The sequence below is a fragment of the Anomaloglossus baeobatrachus genome, chromosome 8, assembly GCF_048569485.1.
Source record: "Anomaloglossus baeobatrachus isolate aAnoBae1 chromosome 8, aAnoBae1.hap1, whole genome shotgun sequence".
Lineage (NCBI taxonomy): Eukaryota > Metazoa > Chordata > Amphibia > Anura > Aromobatidae > Anomaloglossus > Anomaloglossus baeobatrachus.
The window spans coordinates 77891593-77907142 of NC_134360.1; the positions used below are offsets into that span (position 1 = coordinate 77891593).

A 15550-nucleotide genomic window follows, 5' to 3' on the forward strand; every position below is an offset into this window, starting at 1 on the left:
ATTTTCAAAAGCAGAAGAAGCCGTCAGAGGAGTGTGACAGCCGTTCACCGATGCAACGCAGACACTTGCGTTACGGTGCGTCGTCAATACAAGTCTATGGAGAATAGCGCACTGTGTTAACGGACTGCGCTATTCTCCATAGCGGCAGATTGCACTGAACGGAAGTGTGAAAGTGGCCTAACCAGACATTTGTGAAATTTAAAAATGTAGTCAAACACATATATAACACACAGAAGCCAGATGTGACAGGGCAGGGGTGGACACACCATTGATGGAACCTGTCACACAGGAGCCCGGCTGGTAAGGGGTCACTTCCAGGCCACAGCAGGTGGGGTTGGGCATTATGAGGAGCTCCTGGGCTGCAGAGGGCCCATAGTCTGTTCTTGCACAGGCGCTCTTCTGTCTGTGTCTTCTCCAATGAGAGATCATTCTGAATGTACATGACTAGTGGAAGGGAGGTGGACGCGTTGCCAGTAGTAACCAGACCCCCTCCAGCAGTGGTTGGTTGCTATGGGCAACTTTTTCTTTGCACAAGTTTCAGAACTTTCCCCAGAACAAGGCGTCAGACAGCAACCAATCAGATCACGGCTCTCATCACAGCCAACAAAGCAAAGGCATGCGTCCTGTGATGTGATTGGAGCTGGTGACGCCAGGAACCGCCGTGCTGCGCGCACCTGGGGCCGCGCCGGTACCGGGTCCGCCCGCCGCTCTCTGCCCGCAGCGCCCCCTACCGTTCCGTCTGACCCCGGGGAGGAGCAGTGAGGAGAGGCGGGGACGGTGCAGCAGCAGACACCGCCCGGAAACGAGCAAGGAAGACCTGGGGTGAAATCCTGAGATTGCCGGACACCGGGAGCCCGCGGAGCGTCCTGCCCGGACCGGCCTCACTGCGCCGCCGCCCCGCAGTAGATGACCTGCAGCACGCGGTGACCGGAGCGCCCCGAACCCCGAGACTATCCGGCTGCGATGATGTCTGCCTCCCAGAGCCTGCAGCAGTGGTGCGCCCGGCAGTGCGAGGGTTACCCCGGGGTGCGGGTCCGCGACCTCAGCGCCTCCTTCCGGGACGGACTGGCCTTCTGCGCCCTGATCCACCGTCACCGGCCGGACCTGATGTAAGTAGTGGCCGTGCTGGGCCCAAGAGCTCACACTCTACTAGCAGAACCCCGTGCATGGGAGTGATGGTGGTCTGTACCATAGTGATAGTGATGGCAGCTGTGTCCCTACTCATGTACTGTATTCACATCTGAACTCCCGCGGTGAAGGCGCCGTGGTCCGTCCTCCCGCGGTGAAGGCGCCGTGGTCCGTCCTCCCGCGGTGAAGGCGCCGTGGTCCGTCCTCCCGCGGTGAAGGCGCCGTGGTCCGTCCTCCCGCGGTGAAGGCGCCGTGGTCCGTCCTCCCGCGGTGAAGGCGCCGTGGTCCGTCCTCCCGCGGTGAAGGCGCCGTGGTCCGTCCTCCCGCGGTGAAGGCGCCGTGGTCCGTCCTCCCGCGGTGAAGGCGCCGGCGTCCGTCCTCCCGCGGTGAAGGCGCCGGCGTCCGTCCTCCCGCGGTGAAGGCGCCGGCGTCCGTCCTCCCGCGGTGAAGGCGCCGGCGTCCGTCCTCCCGCGGTGAAGGCGCCGGCGTCCGTCCTCCCGCGGTGAAGGCGCCGGCGTCCGTCCTCCCGCGGTGAAGGCGCCGGCGTCCGTCCTCCCGCGGTGAAGGCGCCGGCATCTGTCCTCCCGCGGTGATGGCGCCGTGGTCCGTCCTCCCGCGGTGATGGCGCCGGCGTCCGTCCTCCCGCAGGGACGGCGGTCGGGTCTGTACTCCCATTATAAAACACCTCCCCATAGTGTCACCTTGTATCCCCACCCCAAGGTGGAGGGAGTATGTCTGTATTCTATCCCTATAAGCTGGCCGTATACTCGTGCTAGCGGGCACTACCATGCTCGGGAGCTCAGTACTCGTAACTAGTGATGAGTGGGCACTGCCATGCTCAGGTGCTCAGTACTCGTAACTAGTGATGAGTGGGCACTACCATGCTCCGGTGCTCAGTACTCGTAACTAGTGATGAGTGGGCACTACCATGCTCCGGTGCTCAGTACTCGTAACTAGTGATGAGTTGGCACTGCCATGCTCAGGTGCTCAGTACTCGTAACTAGTGATGAGTGGGCACAACCATGCTCGGGTGCTTAGTACTTGTAACTAGTGATGAGCGGGCACTACCATGCTTGGTACTCCTAATGAACAGTTGGACGCTCGGATGGGCGCGTCTCAAGTACCCAAGTATGATGGAAGTCAATGGGGAACGCAAACATTTTTCTAGAGAAATTTTCCGGAAAAATGCTTGTGTTACCCATTATACTTGGGTGTTGGAGTAATGCCAATCTGAGCATCCAACTGCTCGTTACAAGTACCAAGCATGGTAGTGCCCACTTACCACTAGTTACGAGTACTAAGCATTTGAGCATGGCAGTGCCCGCTCATCATTAGTTACGAGTACTGAGCTCCCGAGCATGGTAGTGCCCGCTCATCACTAGTTACGAGTTCTGAGCATGGCAGTGCCCGCTCATCATTACTTACGAGTTCTGAGCATTTGAGCATGGCAGTGCCCGCTCATCACTAGTTACGAGTTCTGAGCACCTGAGCATGGTAGTGCCCGCTCATCACTAGTTACGAGTTCTGAGCACCTGAGCATGGTAGTGCCCGCTCATCACTAGTTACGAGTTCTGAGCACCTGAGCATGGTAGTGCCCGCTCATCACTAGTTACGAGTTCTGAGCATGGTAGTGCCCGCTCATCACTAGTTACGAGTTCTGAGCACCTGAGCATGGCAGTGCCCGCTCATCACTAGTTACGAGTTCTGAGCACCTGAGCATGGCAGTGCCCGCTCATCACTAACCATTTGGAATTAACAACTTTTCACCTACAGCGCCTAACAACAACCCAAAAAAATTCAACATGACAAATCAACTGTTCTACAGGTCTGTGGGCAGAAGCTGGTCCTCATCAGCTGTCCGCCACCTCTTGTATATTGGTAGCCTTACTCAGATTTGCCTCTCAGGACTCTGGGAAAGTTGGGTGATGACTTCTGAGCATGGTGTAATTGGTTCCCAGGAGGATGAGTGGGGAAGGTCTGTGGGCTCCTGTGATATCTTGCCCTTTGTTGTGGAGCTGCTCCGGTGAGTCACACTCATGTGTTCCTGCGCTCATCAGACATAATTATATGTCACATATGGCGGTGTTTCTCGCAGATCAGGTATTGCTCATCTCTTCTCTCTGTCACATTGTGGATTCTGTACAGCTCAGATTATGTCAGACACAAATAAGGAAGCAACAAAACATTCCGAATATTCCAATCACTTGTGATTCAGGTTCATTGCTCCCCTGCAGGAAAGTCACAGCATAATGTTACAGTGAAGGTGACCCTGTGCGGCCTGAAGATGAATGATCTGAGCACAGCCCGTGCTTTCGGTCTCATTCAGACATCCATGGGTTTTCTGCGGCAGGAAATACACAGACTGGTGTTCATCAATGATTTCTCCATGTACCAGTCTTTCCCATATGTGATTTTCACTGATGAAAAAATTAAATAAAATACACGTCTTCTACAGATTGCAATACTAATCCTGGATAGTACGTGCGCTGCGCACTGATGCCATGCGTGTGCTGTCTGTGATTAGTCACACACTCATAGATTTGGTTGGTTATTTTCATCCATGACTCAGATCAAAAACTGACAAGTCTCTGTGATTTTTATATTTTTTTTTTTATGGATCACTTTGTCCTTAAAGGGAACCAGCCATCAGGATTTTCATATATACAGTAAAGCCAGTGCTATACTGGTGCTCGGATGCTGAATCTAAGCATACCGTAGCTTTAGTTCTGAATTTCGCTGTTTCATTTCAGAATTATGTGCAAGTAAAGTTCCAGCAATGCACTGCTATTTGATTGGCAGGTGCAACAGGAAGGGAATAGGTGGGTCTGGTCTTGTAATCTATTCCCGCCCCTTTCTGCCTGCTTGGCCTTTCTTCACCGTCATACACATTAGTGCACAGGCGCCGGAATTATCATTGGGAAGTATGGCATAAAAGTCTTCACTAAGATGGCGCTTTCTTCAGCACCATCTTTGTGAACACTGTCTTCTTTCAGCTATGCGAGGGCAGCGCATGCAACCTCACATCCTCTGCTCTTCTTGTGACCACGGGAGAGTGCGTGCGTGGTCACAACAGAACTGCAGACAGCCACCAAAATCAGCTCACCGATCTCCTGTGAAGCGTGCAGCTCATGTTCTTCTGGGTGCGGTCTGCGGCAAGCTGATTTTGTGGGCCGTCTGCAGTTCTGTTGACCATAACCATGATCGCTCCAGTGGTCACAACGAGAGAAGATGCTGGTCTCAGGTCCGGCGCCTCCTTTCTTCCTTCCATCATCGTCCTCCTTCCCAACTCCATATGGATGACACATCCTACATCAGCCACACAGAGGCCTCCATTGTGCTCCTGCGCATGCGCACTTCACTCTGCCCTGCTGAGGGCAGCGCAAAGTACTGTAATGCACAGGTGCTGGGAATGGTCACGGCGGACCACCTGCCTACTACAATACTTTCACCTGCCCTCTTCAGGGCAAAATAAAGTGCGCATGTGCAGGAGCACAATGGAGGCCTTTGTGAGGATGACGTAGGACGCGTCACCATGAACATGATTGCTCCAGTGGTCACAACGAGAGAAGATGCTGGTCTCCGGTCCGGCGCCTCCTTTCTTCCTTCCATCATCGTCCTCCTTCCCAACTCCATATGGATGACACATCCTACATCAGCCACACAGAGGCCTCCATTGTGCTCCTGCGCATGCGCACTTCTCTCTGCCCTGCTGAGGCCAGGGCAAAGTACTGTAATGGACAGGCGCTGGGAATGGTCACGGCGGACCACCTGCCTACTACAATACTTTCACCTGCCCTCTTCAGGGCAGAATAAAGTGCACATGTGCAGGAGCACAATGGAGGGCTCACTGGTGGTGGCCGCAGCTTATAAGGGAAAATCTTGTGACGGCTTCCCTTTAATGCTTGTTCTGTGTGGATGGCCATGTACATGGGTGTCTGTATTCTCTGAGCTACACCTGATCTGTACAGGAAAATATTTTACTATATTTGTAGTGGTTGAGGGAAGAGGTGAAGTCCTTAGTCTCGTGTTTTCCATGTTTTGGCTGGAGATTGAGCCCATATGCTGGGCCACCTCACATTTATCCTCCTGCTGACAGTTCTGTATAACTCATTTCTTCTCTCATTTCTTCCTCAGAGACTTTGATTCTCTATCAAAAGAGAAAGTCTTCGAGAACAATCGACTGGTGAGTTGTGGGCTGGACGTGGAGGTTGGTGGGGAATGAATGGTGTGTGTTATCCCGGCACGTGGGCTCTATGAATGACACTGTACTGTTCTTCTCGTCTTTTCCTAGTTTTGCTTTGCTCTCTGACTCTATTCTTTAATGCAAGGGAAAAAAAATCAAACAACATTTTAATTTTTATTTCATAAATCAATAGTACACATGAAAATAAGCAACTTTGTAATATATCTAATTAAACCAATCTGGACTGAGCCTTCATTTTCAGAATTCTCAATTTACACATGAAATCTGTATTCTGTGTAGACAGATTTTTATATTACTGAGATAGCAGATGATAGCTGGTACTGATAGGATTCTATGGAGCAGGCAAGAGCTGGAGGCAGAGGGGGACCGGTGGGAGCTGGAGGCAGAGGGGGACCGGTGGGAGCTGGAGGCAGAGGGGGACCGGTGGGAGCTGGAGGCAGAGGGGGACCGGTGGGAGCTGGAGGCAGAGGGGGACCGGTGGGAGCTGGAGGCAGAGGGGGACCGGTGGGAGCTGGAGGCAGAGGGGGACCGGTGGGAGCTGGAGGCAGAGGGGGACCGGTGGGAGCTGGAGGCAGAGGGGGACCGGTGGGAGCTGGAGGCAGAGGGGGACCGGTGGGAGCTGGAGGCAGAGGGGGACCGGTGGGAGCTGGAGGCAGAGGGGGACCGGTGGGAGCTGGAGGCAGAGGGGGACCGGTGGGAGCTGGAGGCAGAGGGGGACCGGTGGGAGCTGGAGGCAGAGGGGGACCGGTGGGAGCTGGAGGCAGAGGGGGACCGGTGGGAGCTGGAGGCAGAGGGGGACCGGTGGGAGCTGGAGGCAGAGGGGGACCGGTGGGAGCTGGAGGCAGAGGGGGACCGGTGGGAGCTGGAGGCAGAGGGGGACCGGTGGGAGCTGGAGGCAGAGGGGGACCGGTGGGAGCTGGAGGCAGAGGGGGACCGGTGGGAGCTGGAGGCAGAGGGGGACCGGTGGGAGCTGGAGGCAGAGGGGGACCGGTGGGAGCTGGAGGCAGAGGGGGACCGGTGGGAGCTGGAGGCAGAGGGGGACCGGTGGGAGCTGGAGGCAGAGGGGGACCGGTGGGAGCTGGAGGCAGAGGGGGACCGGTGGGAGCTGGAGGCAGAGGGGGACCGGTGGGAGCTGGAGGCAGAGGGGGACCGGTGGGAGCTGGAGGCAGAGGGGGACCGGTGGGAGCTGGAGGCAGAGGGGGACCGGTGGGAGCTGGAGGCAGAGGGGGACCGGTGGGAGCTGGAGGCAGAGGGGGACCGGTGGGAGCTGGAGGCAGAGGGGGACCGGTGGGAGCTGGAGGCAGAGGGGCACCGGTGGGAGCTGGAGGCAGAGGGGCACCGGTGGGAGCTGGAGGCAGAGGGGCACCGGTGGGAGCTGGAGGCAGAGGGGCACCGGTGGGAGCTGGAGGCAGAGGGGCACCGGTGGGAGCTGGAGGCAGAGGGGCACCGGTGGGAGCTGGAGGCAGAGGGGCACCGGTGGGAGCTGGAGGCAGAGGGGGACCGGTGGGAGCTGGAGGCAGAGGGGGACCGGTGGGAGCTGGAGGCAGAGGGGGACCGGTGGGAGCTGGAGGCAGAGGGGGACCACAGTCAGGTGCTAGAGGAAGAACTCTTCTCTCTCTTCTCTTTACATGGAATCTTATCAGCATAAACAACCATCTCCTATCTCAGTAATGGAAAAGTCTTCATTGAATACAGATTTCACCTGTAAATTGAGTCTTTTAAGAATGTCAGTCCTGGTGGAGAAAGAAGCAGATTCTTCTGATAAGATATACGTGGGGCTGCTGATATGTCTCTGACTTTATCCAGAAAGAAACAAGACAGGATGATGAAACTTTACATTTATTCCACATACTCTCCACTGATGTCAACACACTTCTTACATCATTATTCCAAGTTCTGAAAGCCTAGCGGAAAGAAGGATTTCGGTTGTGCCTCAAACCAGGCATCCGTAGCAGCCATGGCATCAGAAATGGTGTGAAATTTCATCCCCTTGAGGTGTTTCTTCAGGTTTGGAAACAGATGATAGTCTGAGGGAGCTAGATCTGGTGAATAAGGTGGGTGGTCAACCAGCTGGAAGCCCAGCTCTGCCAGTTTTGTCATGGTCGCTTGTGCTGTGTGAGTCTTACAGGAACAAGATTGCTTTGGACAGCTTGCCGCACCTTTTGGCCTTTAGAGCTGCATTGAATTGGTTCAAAAGTTCAATGTAATACCTTACATTGATGGTGGAACCCTTTTGAAGGTAGTCCACTAGCAGCACGCCCTCCTTATCCCAGAACAGACGCCCTCATCTTAGTTGCTGATTTTTGCACCCTGAACTTCTTTGGATGAGGAGAACCACTGTGCCTCCACTCTTTTGACTGCTCCTTATTTTCAGGGTCATACAAATAAATCTAGGTCTCATCCATAGTTCTTATCAGTCCGGAAACGCTGACAAATGGACCGGGAAGTTTTCACTTGCATGCTTCTCTGATCTGTTGTCGAACATTTGTTGACCCACTTTGCAGATAAATTCCTCATGTCCAAGTGTTCATGGATAATGACACAAACACGTTCACAGGAAATCCCCATGATGTCCGCTATTGCTTTAGCTGAAATTCATAGATTCTCCAGTATGAGGTTGTGCACAGCACCGACGATCTCGAACAACAACCACTACTCTCGGTCGTTCAGGACGTTCCTCATCATTGGGGCTGAAGTGGCCCGTTTTAAATTTGGCAACCCAGTTCTTAACTGTGGAATATGAAGGGCATTGATCCCCCAATGTCTGCGACATATCACCATGAATATCCTTGACGGACTTTCATTGCAGAAACAAGAATTTTATCCCTCCTCTGCTCTCAGTTGCTGTGAATATCGCATTAGACTCCGCCATTTTATTTTCCCGCGTGCGTAGAACACTGTTGCCATAAGCAACAAACACAAAATTTTGAAAACAAATGTTAGACACATAAGGCTTTCATGTGATATAATATTCGTTACCATAGAAACAAAAAATCACAAAGCCAAAGACTTATCAGCAGCCCCTTGTATTACAAAGTTTTTTATTTCCATATTTTCTATTGATTTAAAGAGTAATTGTTTTAAGTTCGTATCCTCCTGGTTTTACAGTGCAACATCCATTTTTTCATGGGTCTCTGTCACTTGGACTGTTTGTCTACACATTTGACTAAGTTCTGTAAAATAACCTCTCCATGTCTAAATAAAACCTCAAAGTGGGGACCAGCGAGGGGCAATACGGCTGCTTATATTTTGCTGAGCAGTCTGTGCAGTTTTAAAAATAATTGATATTCCCTGGCAACTGCTTTCAGGTGAAGCGCGCTGCAGTCTGCAGTGGGGAGGATACAATAATGGAGAGGATCATTGTGCGGACCAGATCTTCTTATATTATAGTGCTTCTGTGCCTGTATTGTATGGCAACTGGAAGGAAGGGGTTAATTCGCGCTGCCAATGAAGATGGAGATAAGTTTTATCCTGGATTGTGATTTAATGTCAATGCGTTTCAGAGTATAAACACTCCATCAGGATAATTGCATGCGATTGTCTCAATGAAGGAGTGTTTATAAGTTGACACTAGATCACAATCCTGGAGCAGCTTATCTCGGTCTTAACCCTTTCCTTCCAGCCTCTTGTATAACATGGGGCTGCTGCAGCCAATTTACTCCTTTTTACGTGGTTGAGACTATCACAGTCACATCAGGTGAGCAAGAATCCTACTCTTTACAATCATCTCTATCCAGATAAGACCCGATTTGCGCTTATTGTTTTCCCAGTTTCTTTACCAGATATTATATGGGACAGATACAAGTTCACCTATGGCTGAACACTTCAAGGGCTTCTATAATGCTCATTGGGTTATATGCGGGAAACTATTTATGCTCAGATTTAACCGGGGCTCTGTGCTCACTAGAATTAGGACTCTCCCAGTGACTGGAGCGGTGGGGAACACTGGTTACATTCCCATTAATCTATCATTCTCGTGTAACAGTGAGAAATGTGTGTATATATATCTCATGTCTTAGGTCTTTAAATTATGCAAATACAACCTTAGACGAACAACATATCAAGAATTACACTGTCATTATTTTTTTAACAAAATGTAGGCCGAAATACAGATCAGTATGGGAGAAATTAAGTACACCCTTCACACATCCATAGGAATAGAGAGGGTAAGTAGCAGCCAGGAATAGTGTTGAGCGAGTAACTAACTATTCATACTCTCTATTCTGTTAGGCTGCTTTCACACATCCGGTTTGAGCCGTGCGGCTCAATCCGGCTGTGAAACCTATGCAACGGATGCGGTGAAAACACCGCATCCTTTGCATAAATTTTTTTACATGCGGCCCGTCCGGTTTTTGCTGCTTGCGGCATGCTAGTGAGCATGCGCAGTGGCAATAACCGCATGCGGCGGCCAGATGCGGTTTTTGCCGCATCCGGCATCCATAGGGATGCATTGGGAAAAGCGCCGCATCGGCTGGATGCGGCGCGGTGCGTTTTTTTTTTTTGCCGCACAAAAAACCGTGCCAGGCAACGTTCCATCCGGCCGCCGCATCGGCTAAATCTGCCGCATGCGTCAAAAAACGGACGGAACGCAAGGCCATGCGGCACAATGCGGCACTAATTAAAGTCTATGCAGGAAAAACGCAACCGGCAGCAAAAAAAAACGGTTGCGTTTTTCCTGCAAAGTGCCAGATTGTGCCGCATAGCAAAAACCGGATGTGTGAAAGCAGCCTTAGTGAGTACTATCCGCTAATCGCATATTTGTTACGAGTAGCGGGCACAGTGTAAGTTAATGGGAAATACTCACTAAGTAGCGAGTAACCCAAAAGCCATACTATTTGCTTCTCGCACAAAAAGTACGGATTTCAAGTTACTCACTTACATTGTGTCCGCTACTTGTAACGAATATGCGAGTAGAGGACAGTACTCGCTAACAGCATAGAGAGTACGAATAGTTAACTACTCGCTCAACACTAGCCAGGAGCAACTAATGAAATGCCCTTTATTAATTGAAGAGGTTTTGGCAGTGTGCTGATCTTGAGCATTCAGGATTTTATTAATACGTTGTGCAATGCCAAGGAGGAAATATATCAGTAATCTTGGAGAAGCAGTTCCCGCTGCAAATCATTTTGGGAAGGTGTATAAGGCCATTTCCAAACAGGTGGATCATGCTAGAGTGAGAAAAGCTAGTCACAAGTGCAAAACAACAGTCGACAATCTTACCAGGAGCCGACATCACAAAACTTCACAGAAAACAAACAAACAAGAAAAAAAAAAAAGCCATTACCAACACAAGGTCAGATTACTAATGCACTACAGGATTCAGCAGGATAAAGGTGGCGGAAGCACAGGTGCAAAATACTAATGAACAACCACTCACAACCTACAAAATTCATGTTATAGTGTACCGCTCGTTGCCTTGGTTAGCATGGCCTGGTACCTAGGCAAGGAGTGTGCTGCATGAGCAAGCGCTTCTCTGATGCTGGCTGGATCCGACCGACCTCCGTCCCCCTGCGATGGCCACATTCTGCAGAGACAGTTTCTTCCACTAGAAGCTTAGATGAGAGCACGGTTCAGACTAGTGGAGCGACAATGCTGCTGACTTACACTGTCACTCTTCATAAGGTCACCGCCTCAGTAAAGCAGGGAACTGGCTGATTTATATACAGTTAGGTCCAGAAATATTTGGACAGTGACACAATTTTGGCGAGTTGGGCTCTGCATGCCACCACATTGGATTTGAAATGAAACCTCTACAACAGAATTCAAGTGCAGATTGTAACGTTTAATTTGAAGGTTTGAACAAAAATATCTGATAGAAATTGTAGGAATTGTACACATTTCTTTACAAACACTCCACATTTTAGGAGGTCAAAAGTAATTGGACAAATAAACCAAACCCAAACAAAATATTTTTATTTTCAATATTTTGTTGCGAATCCTTTGGAGGCAATCACTGCCTTAAGTCTGGAACTTATGGACATCACCAAACGCTGGGTTTCCTCCTTCTTAATGCTTTGCCAGGCCTTTACAGCCGCAGCCTTCAGGTCTTGCTTGTTTGTGGGTCTTTCCGTCTTAAGTCTGGATTTGAGCAAGTGAAATGCATGCTCAATTGGGTTAAGATCTTCTGGTGATTGACTTGGCCATTGCAGAATGTTCCACTTTTTTGCACTCATGAACTCCTGGGTAGCTTTGGCTGTATGCTTGGGGTCATTGTCAATCTGAACTATGAAGCGCCGTCCGATCAACTTTGCAGCATTTGGCTGAATCTGGGTTGAAAGTATATCCCGATACACTTCAGAATTCATCCGGCTACTCTTGTCTGCTGTTATGTCATCAATAAACACAAGTGACCCAGTGCCATTGAAAGCCATGCATGCCCATGCCATCACGTTGCCTCCACCATGTTTTACAGAGGATGTGGTGTGCCTTGGATCATGTGTCGTTCCCTTTCTTCTCCAAACTTTTTTCTTCCCATCATTCTGGTACAAGTTGATCTTTGTCTCATCTGTCCATAGAATACTTTTCCAGAACTGGCTTCATGAGGTGTTTTTCAGCAAATTTAACTCTGGTCTGTCTATTTTTGGAATTGATGAATGGTTTGCATCTAGATGTGAACCCTTTGTATTTACTTTCATGGAGTCTTCTCTTTACTGTTGACTTAGAGACAGATACACCTACTTCACTGAGAGTGTTCTGGACTTCAGTTGATGTTGTGAACAGGTTCTTCTTCACCAAAGAAAGTATGCGGCGATCATCCACCACTGTTGTCATCTGTGGAGGCCCAGGCCTTTTTGAGTTCCCAAGCTCACCGGTCAATTCCTTTTTTCTCAGAATGTACCCGACTGTTGATTTTGCTACTCCAAGCATGTCTGCTATCTCTCTGATGGATTTTTTTCTGTTTTTTCAGCCTCAGGATGTTCTGCTTCACCTCAATTGACAGTTCCTTAGACCGCATGTTGTCTGGTCACAGCAACAGCTTCCAAATGCAAAACCACACACCTGTAATCAACCCCAGACCTTTTAACTACTTCATTGATTACAGGTTAACGAGGGAGACGCCTTCAGAGTTAATTGCAGCCCTTAGAGTCCCTTTTCCAATTACTTTTGGTCCCTTTAAAAAGAGGAGGCTATGCATTACAGAGCTATGATTCCTAAACCCTTTCTCCGATTTGGATGTGAAAACTCTCATATTGCAGCTGGGAGTGTGCACTTTCAGCCCATATTATATATATAATTGTATTTCTGAACATGTTTTTGTAAATAGCTAAAATAACAAAACTTGTGTCACTGTCCAAATATTTCTGGACCTAACTGTATATAACAGTTTTTCACAAAAGTGGGACCACACTGAAGATCTCACCCTTTGATACAATGTAGTCAGTGTGCAGCTTGTATAAGTGTAAATTTGGTGCCCTCTAAATAACTCATCACACAGCAGTTAATGTCTAAACCGATGGTAACAAAAGTGAGTACAGCCTTAAGTGAAAATGGCCAAATTAGGCCCAAAGTGTCAATATTTTGTGTGGCCACCGTTATTTTTAGGCACTCCTTTTAACTCTCCTGGGCATGGAGGTCACTAGAGCTTCACACAAGCTGTTGAATCCTCTTCCACTCATTCATGACGATATCACAGAGCTGGTGAATGTTGGAGACCTTGTGCTCCTCCACCTTCCGGTTGAGGAGGCCCCACAGATGCTCAATAGAGGTTAGGTCTGGAGACATGCTTGGCCAGTCCACCACCTTTACCCTCACTTTCAGGTCTCCAGTGCCCCCAGAACCAAGGAGTAGACCTGGGTGCATATTGCTAAGGCTACTTTCACACTTGTGTTGGACGGGATCCGTTGCTATCCGCAGCCTTGAGGAATTACGGTAACCGTTACAGGAAACCGTTATATTCCTCATAGACTTCTATTAGCTACGGATAGCAACGGATGGTCTTGCATTGCATCCGCTCCGCAGCGCATCAGTTGTTTTGACGCTGACCATCAGTGAGCGTCGGGCGGATGGAACGCTGCATGTAACGTTTTTTTTGAGCAGCGGAAACCTTTATTTTTCACTGCGCATGCTTTTTTTTTTTTTATCACAAACTTTATTTTCTCGGTGGCCGAACGTTCAGCTGAGCGCTCGGCCGCCGGCATGTCAGGGCGCCCAGCTGAGCGCTCGGCCGCCAGCATGTGAGAGCGCTCGGCCGCCGGCTGCCGGTAAACTGTAAGAAGAAAACAAAAAAAAGCTTTCCGTTATTTTGTACGATCCGTAGCATTGCGTTGTGTCACTATATGCAACGCATCCGTTGCATGCGTGACACAACGCAATGCTACGGATCCCGTCCAACGCAAGTGTGAAACTAGCCTTATCCCTGCCTAACAGTCCCAGCATATAGTAACATAGATAAAGAGATCTTTAGAAAAAGTATTTCTAAAGATCCTTTTATGATATGCTAATGAGCGTGGGGACTAGTCGCAAGGGCATTATTTCCCTTAGCTAGTCTCCCCCTTTAGCATGTCAGCACTCTCCTGTGGGCATGCTAATGAATGCACAGCGTCAGAGGCATGTTCACTCTTCTCTCTTCTGCCGTCACCGCAGCCGACGCTGATTTTTGTCTCAGTCCGCATGATCAGAAGTCCCCAGACCCAGCACTAGACCTCTCTGAAGCCGGGAGGTGTATACCTAGCTTCGTAGTTCACATGACCGGAAGTGCAGGGACTTCTGATCATGCGCACTTCCCAGCATCTGCTGTGGAGACAACAGACACAGGTACATGCGTCACCGCAATAGGCATTGAATAACGTATTGGCACGCCCCTGTGGGCGTGCTAACATGCTAAGAGGGTGGATTAGTCACAGAGGTATAACACCTTGCTACTAATCCCTTATCAGGATATCATAAAGGAATACTTTTTGTAAAGATCTCTTTATCTTTGCTACCAGATGCAGGGATGGTTAGGCAGGGATTAGCAATATGCACCCAGAACTGCTCGTGGTCCTGGTTGCATAGTACACCTCACCGGTTCTCTTTTAGCAAGACAGTGGTCATTTTGGAAGTGTGTTTGGGGTCGTTATGTTGGAATACTGCCTTGCGGCCCAGTTTCCGAAGGGAGAGGGATAATTCTCTGCTTCTGTATGTCAAAGTACATGTTGGAATTCATGGTTCCCTCAATGATCTGTTTCCCCCTCAGCTGGCAGCCCCAATCCATGACGCTCCCACCACCATGCTTGATTGTAAGCAGGACAGACTTGTCTTTGTATTTTTCACCTTGCTGCTGCCACACACACTTGACACCATCTGAACCAAATAAGTTTATCTTGGTCTCTTCAGACCACAGGACTGTTCCAGTAATCAATGGCCTTAGGGTGGCTTTGCACGTTGCGACATTGCACGTGCGATGTCGGTGGGGTCAAATCGAAAGTGACGCACATCCGGCGTTGCAGTCGATATCGCAACGTGCAAATCCTTTTTGATATGATGAACGAGCGCAAAAGCGTCGTTATCGTATCATCGCTGCAGCCTCTGACATTTCCATAATGCCGGTGCAGCGACAGGTACGATGTTGTTCCTCGCTCCTGCGGCAGCGCACATCGCTGTGTATGAAGCCGCAGGAGCGAGGAACTTCACCTTACCTGCCGCCGGCTGCAATGAGAAGGACGGAGGTGGGCGGGATGTTTACATCCTGCTCATCTCCGCCCCTCCACTTCAATTGGCCGCCTGCCGTGTGACGTCGCTGTGACGCCGCACGACCCGCCCCCTTAGGAAGGAGGCGGGTCGCCGGCCAGAGGGATGTCGCACGGCAGGTATGTGCGTGTGAAACTGCCGTAGCGATAATAATCGCTACGGCAGCTTTCACTAGATATTGCACGTGCGACGGGGGCGGGACTATCGCTGTAGCATCGGTAACACATTGCTACTGATGTCGCAGCGTGCAAAGCCCGCCTTAGTCTTGTCTTCAGCAAACTGTTTGTGGGGCTTTCTTCTGCATCATCTTTAGAAGAGGCTTCCTTCTAGAACGACAGCCCTAAGGCTATGTTGACACTAGAAAAATGATTTTTCTTAAGAAATTTCTCAAGAAATTTCTTGAGTGAAGGATTAGCACACCTGCGTTAAAAAAACGCACCAATAACGCAGGTGCGGTTTCGGTGCGTTTTTGGTGCGTTTTTTGTTTTTTTTAGGTTAGTCCCTGCGTTTTTTAATGCCTTTACAGCAATAAAGCACATTGAAAATGAA

At 50.1% G+C, this 15550-nt stretch overlaps 1 protein-coding gene across 1 annotated transcript in view; it reads left to right on the forward strand.

Annotated features, from left to right (window-relative positions):
* The first annotated feature begins 665 nt into the window (after window positions 1–665).
* Window positions 666–15550, forward strand: part of MICALL1 (MICAL like 1) — a 79506-nt gene continuing 64621 nt past the window's right edge. The window contains exons 1-2 of the mRNA XM_075321807.1: window positions 666–1109; window positions 5263–5311. Coding sequence (XP_075177922.1) covers window positions 964–1109; window positions 5263–5311 — 195 coding nt within the window. The 5' untranslated portion in view covers window positions 666–963. The remainder of the gene's footprint in view (window positions 1110–5262; window positions 5312–15550) is intronic.